This window comes from Poecilia latipinna, unplaced genomic scaffold, assembly GCF_001443285.1.
Source record: "Poecilia latipinna isolate Pla-1442-1.1 unplaced genomic scaffold, P_latipinna-1.0 Scaffold167, whole genome shotgun sequence".
Lineage (NCBI taxonomy): Eukaryota > Metazoa > Chordata > Actinopteri > Cyprinodontiformes > Poeciliidae > Poecilia > Poecilia latipinna.
Genome location: NW_015112783.1, coordinates 150,824 through 156,823, shown reverse-complemented (window position 1 = coordinate 156,823; position 6,000 = coordinate 150,824). Strand labels below are relative to the sequence as shown.

The following is a 6,000-nucleotide window of genomic DNA, read 5'->3' as shown; positions in this document are numbered from 1 at the left end:
ATATATATATATATATATATATATATATATATATATATATATATATATATATATATATATATATATATATATATATAAAATGAAAAATTATGTTGGAAAGTCTAAAAAACCTACTTTGATACAGCATGGTGATGTGTGGGTTGTGATTTTTTCCCTCAACTAGCATTAAAACCATATTTTTTTCCATTTTGTTCAGTTGTTTGTTTCTTGGAAATGAGCCAAAACTTTGTGTTGCCTGTTTTGGTAGAAACATGAGGACGTGTGAGAATACATAAAACCTAACAGTATTTGCCATGTCAACTAACCAAAGCAACACTGGCATCCATTGAAATTACAGCAGTTTTCTCTGTTCCTACCTATGAAATGCCCATCACATCTCCCATAGTCTAAAGTTCCCTAAAGGACACAAAACATACCAACCCCTCTGAGCTGTATGATGCTCATTCAGGAGGCTCGTTATTGTCGAGGCTCACAGACGTACAGCTCAACCCGTTCATGTGTCCTGACAGCAGTATTACTGCCTCTCTCCCCATAAATCCTCATGGTATAGTGAATTACTGTGTCTGTAATTCTCTTCCTCTCTATCTTAACCACAGGAAGCGATTATGTCGCAGTTTATCAGCAGGCCTATCTTCTCTTCACTATGGAATGCCCTATTCTAGCTGTTCAGCTATTTTTATGTGAAATTTTGTTCATTTTGAATCAAAACCAGAGCATGAATTGTTCAAAAGATGTCAAAATCTTCTTCTAAGGTTATAAAGAATAAAAAGAAATGCAAATTTGGGAGATGAGACCTGCAATTTAAGTGAGCTTTGAGGTTCCTCTAAAAGTTAGAACCGTTTCAAATTAGAGCATTAGTGCTGAAAGTTTTCTCAATGTAACAGTAGAAGCTCATATGTGTAATACTTACAAAATAATACAAATACGTCATTATTTGAAGGCTGTGCTCTTTTGAAATAATGTTCAGTCAAGTCAACATGAAAGGAAATTGCTTTGTAAAAAAAGAAATTAATAAAGAAATTAATTTTTGTGAAAAATCAACATAAATGTGAAGCACATTAGTTGTTTTTAGAGAAATACTTAAGCCTGTTTCTTGCACTGTGCTGTGTCTCACCAGCTATGTCGAGCGATCTCTTCTTGGCAGTAGTGATCGGCCCGTCTTTCCTGCGGAGCAGAGGGCTGCTTCGACGCTCCGTCACTTTCTGCTTCAGCCATGAACGGCGCTTCAGGTTGGGCTCAGATGCTGATGGGACACAAATGAGGAAAAACATTTTAAAACTGAAGTAACATCGTAGAAAAACTCAAAACTTCACTGTAGTTCAAGCTAACTGGAAGAAGTGGCACAGCAGAAGTGAAACTAAAGTTTATACATTTTTAAACTTTAGGGTTAGAATATTATTCAAAATATATAGTCTGTAGTAGGCTTTAAGATTGTATTCAACCACAACTGTACAAATGACACAAATAAAGCATCAATATTTATTCTACAAAATGTAAATACCAATTATCTCCCATTATTCTCTAGATTGGAGAACCACATTTATAAGCAATAACTTGAAGTAATTATATTCTGTCTGACTTTATGACTGCCCCACTTTCTTTACAATGTTGCTTTGCAAGCACTTATTTCTGCTAAGCTTTTTAACTGTCACCCCCAAACACTTACATGTAAGTCAACTGGTTCATGAGTTACACCGATACCAACTGCTTCATGGTCAAACTTATTTCATTTGGTATCCTCTGTCCAAAAGACATTGTTACAAAATTATTCTTCTTTACTCAGTTTAAACTTAACAGAAGTCATGGAGCCATGTTCTCTTAAGGTCGAGGAAAGCTGAGCGTTGAGATCATGCAAAATCAATTCATAAAGACCCCCAGGCTGGGATTCAAACCCAGGACCTTCTTGCTGCAAGGCAACAGTACAACCAACTGTGCCACTGCGCAGACCTCAATGTACAAATATTGAAAGAAATGCAGCTTGGGAAGCTGAAATATGTAGGTCCAATCCTTTCTGACTGAAACTGCCAATCCATCAGCAGCTTTTATGTCCCTTGAGACTGATTGGCTCTATCCCTCAAAAGCGTAGTTAAGACTGTGTACAATGGAAAGCTTCTACATCAATACTAAAACGGTTAATGCGTATTTGGGGTTACAACTATAACAGTAGGCAGCTTAGGTGTCTTAGAATGAGTTTTAATTATTTACGGATTTTAGATATTTGCAGGCAGTTGTGGCTCCTCAACCATGCAAATGCTGAGGGGTGAAATGTTTTATGACGAGTTTTAATCATCTCAAATCAGTCAAAATCAAACACCAAACATACAAATATGTTAGAAAAACCTACAGACTGTCAAAAAGGAGTACAAACGCGTCTGAGGTGGATTCATTTCCATCTCAGGCTCTCATTCTGTGTTGTGAACGCCCCACAAAAGTGTTAAAAAACTGCAACCTCTCTGAACTTGTTGGTCTGCTACTCAGATGTATTGTAGATTGCAGGGTTGCATAAATGGGATCCTGTTTGTTAGCAGCTATTGGTGCTAATGAGCTTGTCCCTATAGGCCATCGAGTATGAGCCGGCCAACAGATTCAGAAGCAGAGGTTAACCATCTTCATGTGACAGTGGGAGGCTCAGCAACAATAGAGGAAGCAGCCAACTGGCAGCTTTCTTGACCCGGTGCTTAATGATGCCACCTTCATGCTTTACTAATGAACACTGCTAGTTTCCAGACACTTCCAATTACTTTGAAAAAAACTAGGGTTTGTACAAATAAGAAATAGGGAGGCTGAGGTCCAGATTTCTCGGTTTAAAACTGCAGATGGTGGATCTTGTTGGAGATTCTTTGCGGCAGGCGCAAGATGCACACAGAGGGCAGGAGAGGTAAGCAAAGGGTAAACTCTGGGAGTCGTGTCATGGACAGGGCAAGGCCTTTTTGGGACAAACTTTGCTTTGGTGTCTCTCTGCCAGACAATGGCAAACACTAGCAGTTCCCTCCCCTCCTCCACGGGGTTCCCCTCAGTCAGTTAAAGCTGGAGGGCTGACCCACGGCTGACCCAATGCTCGTCCCATGACCCTGTATGAAGCAGACTCTGCTACGTTCATTAGCCTCAGAGCAGGAGGTGGGGCATTTTGGTACAACCAAGTGGAAGCAATTGATTCTTTGTGTACAGTAGTGATTTATTCAGCATTGCGAGATTTATTCTGGGTCATTAAAATCGAAGAGAAGCACCAAAGTTTTTATGTACTTCAAAGAAGTGCAAAGCTCTCATTATACCTTCACATAAGAGGGGATGAGAAAACCTATTGTGAACCTATCATGTCCAAGTGCTTTTACAAATACACAGTTCGTTTTCGGGGAACAATGCAGCTGAACTTGTGAGACTCAATTATTATTTAATAAAAGGGCTTCGTGATAAGTGGAGTGCACTCCTCTGGTGTCTTTGTCAGCAGGGACGAGGTCAGTCGAGGTAAAACGCTATGCATTAGCAGCATCGGGTCCGACTGTGGGAGACCAGGAGAAAATTATAGGTCCACACTGAAGATCACGTCAGATATTTTATTACTGACAGAATCAGACTATGGAGATTATTACTAATTAGAAAAAATAAATTAAACTCTTTTTTTTATTTACTTTATTAGAAGCAAATAAAACCTACAGCATATGAAAATATATGTTTTACAACCTGCAGTATAAAGCAGGCACAACATGTACTGACTTTCTTTAAGATGTTTTTTTGGCTGTTGTGCAACACAGATGTTTTCAATTATTTGATCAACAACACATGTTTTATAAAGTGGATTTCATAACTGTACTGGCATAATTTTGTATACTTTCTCTCCGATCCTAAATATCACATCATTAAAAAAACATCTGTTTCTCATCAGGGTCTTAAATTAGATTAATAAAACCTTCGATAAATATCATTGTGTCAACGTTTATTTAAGTCAACATTAAAAGTCAGCATGTGAGAAAACAGTAGACTCTGAATTTATAAACCTCTACAACCGACTTTATGAGCTTGGAAGAAAGCATCTTCTGACCTGAAGTGGCGGCTTTGGATACGGAGAATATGGCTTGTTGCCCAGGGCGCCAGCCTTATGGGGTGACATCAATGCTCGGAAAATTTTAAATACTTTCTGTCCATCTGGCCCAAAGTCATTCCTTCAAGGAGGCTGCAACATTTTTTTTTTTTATTGTTGCAGCCTAAAGTTACTGATTTTGCTACACCTTTTTCAAGTAGTGGTAGTCAAAGTTACAACTTTTATTAAACTTTATTTTTGCTATAAAATGGACTTACAAAAAAAAGTTAAAATGGATGCACACAATCTTCCGTCCCCCAGTCTCTTGAAAATCATGTCTGGAGGATTTGTTTAAGGGCAGAAGAAGAATTGTATATCAGTCAGTCAAGTTGACATGAACTGTACATACAGTATAAACAAATCCTATAGAACATCTCAACATTACAGAGCCTGTCTGACATGGGAGTAAAAAATAAATAAAACTTGTGGCCACGACTTGTTGTAATTAAGTAATTCCAACGAGTTATGTTGTTGCCACGAGTTTAAATTTTTTTCTTTTCCTAAGTCACAAAATGAGGTGAGTAAAGATGGCTGACTGGGGTTGACTGGCTGGTTAACGACACTGAAGTTTGTATCTAATCTGATCACTTATTTGGCAGTAAAGATTAAGGTTATTTACTGGAGATTTATTAATAAGGAGTCTAAACTATATTATATCATCTCTAGTTAAGAATAAAAATAAACTGAAAAGCTGAACTGAGTGTTGAAGTCCAGTTCCCAAGAGCTACTTCCTGAAATGAGATAGATTTTTATAAAACCTTTTTTATATTTCAAATAAAAAATGTCTTTTTAACATATTTTTGCCATGAACACCTTTTATTAATTTAAGACCTATAAAATCTCCTTGTGTTCCCAATATATTCTGGGAGCAGCAGAGGAAGGGGATTACCCAGGGCGGCATCCGTGTGAGAGCTGTTACTGTCCAACTGTTAGAGGAGATTTTCCTCAACTTTTCAAAACACAGCTTTATCTTTATGGAAGTTCTTAAAGGTGACATCATTTATTTATTAGGCTACTCTCCAATGCAATAATGCTTTTCTTTTGCAGCCTTTTTCTTGTGGATTCACATCTGTATTTTAGCTCATTGTCCTGCTGTGAATTAGAGGCACCGTGGTGCAAAGGAAATTGTTTGAGAAGCCTTGTGGTTCGTCCTGATGCAACTTTACAACCCCAAGTCTGCGCTGTCACCTTCATTTCAGAGAGAAGAGGCGTTTTACTGACAACCGCTCCAAAAAAAGTGAGACTGCTTATCCAGTCAGACTTCCATGAGCTTGAATTTTCTGACCTCCAGGTGAACTGGCTAAAACTTCATCCAGGAAAGATTTGCAACAGCTTCACATTTTCCCTTTTAGAATAATCTTTATCTCGCCTAACAGACTGACTCCAAATAGTCTGGAAATGGACTTTTAAACATTTCCAGATTGATGGGCAGCCACAGAAGCTGCTCAAACATTACTAAAATCCTGGTTGGCATTTTATTGACACACACTTTAGCGCGCCAGATCAGTAAACTGCCAAAATGTTTGCTTTCGTTCAGGTGGCCACATTTGCAGATCAGTAATCAGCTGATCAAAAACAGCTGCATAGCCACATCTGGTAGTGACTTAATGTCTTGATAAGGAAAGGTCTTATGAAGAAAAGGTTTTTCTGCATTTTGTTCAACTTTTAAGCATAAAAAACTTGTATATTAGTGACTTTGCTGTTTGTTTGAAAATCTGTTTGCATATTTTATGGCTGCAACTAATGAATATTTTAGTAATTGCTTAAGTTATCAATTATCCTGACTATTAATAATATTTTAAAAAATGGCACATTCTACACATTTTTTATTTAAGCACTGAAGCCTACTTATATTAGGAATGCATGCCATGATGCAAATAAGCAAATAAATCAATTCATTTTTAAAACAAACAAACATAAAC

At 37.5% G+C, this 6,000-nt stretch overlaps 1 protein-coding gene across 3 annotated transcripts in view; it reads right to left on the bottom strand.

Annotated features, from left to right (window-relative positions):
* Positions 1-6,000, bottom strand: part of hdac4 (histone deacetylase 4) — a 137,806-nt gene that overhangs the window by 50,889 nt on the left and 80,917 nt on the right. For all 3 annotated transcript variants that reach the window (XM_015029909.1, XM_015029911.1, XM_015029910.1), the window contains one exon: positions 1,115-1,243. In XM_015029909.1, the coding sequence (XP_014885395.1) occupies positions 1,115-1,243 (129 nt within the window). The remainder of the gene's footprint in view (positions 1-1,114; positions 1,244-6,000) is intronic.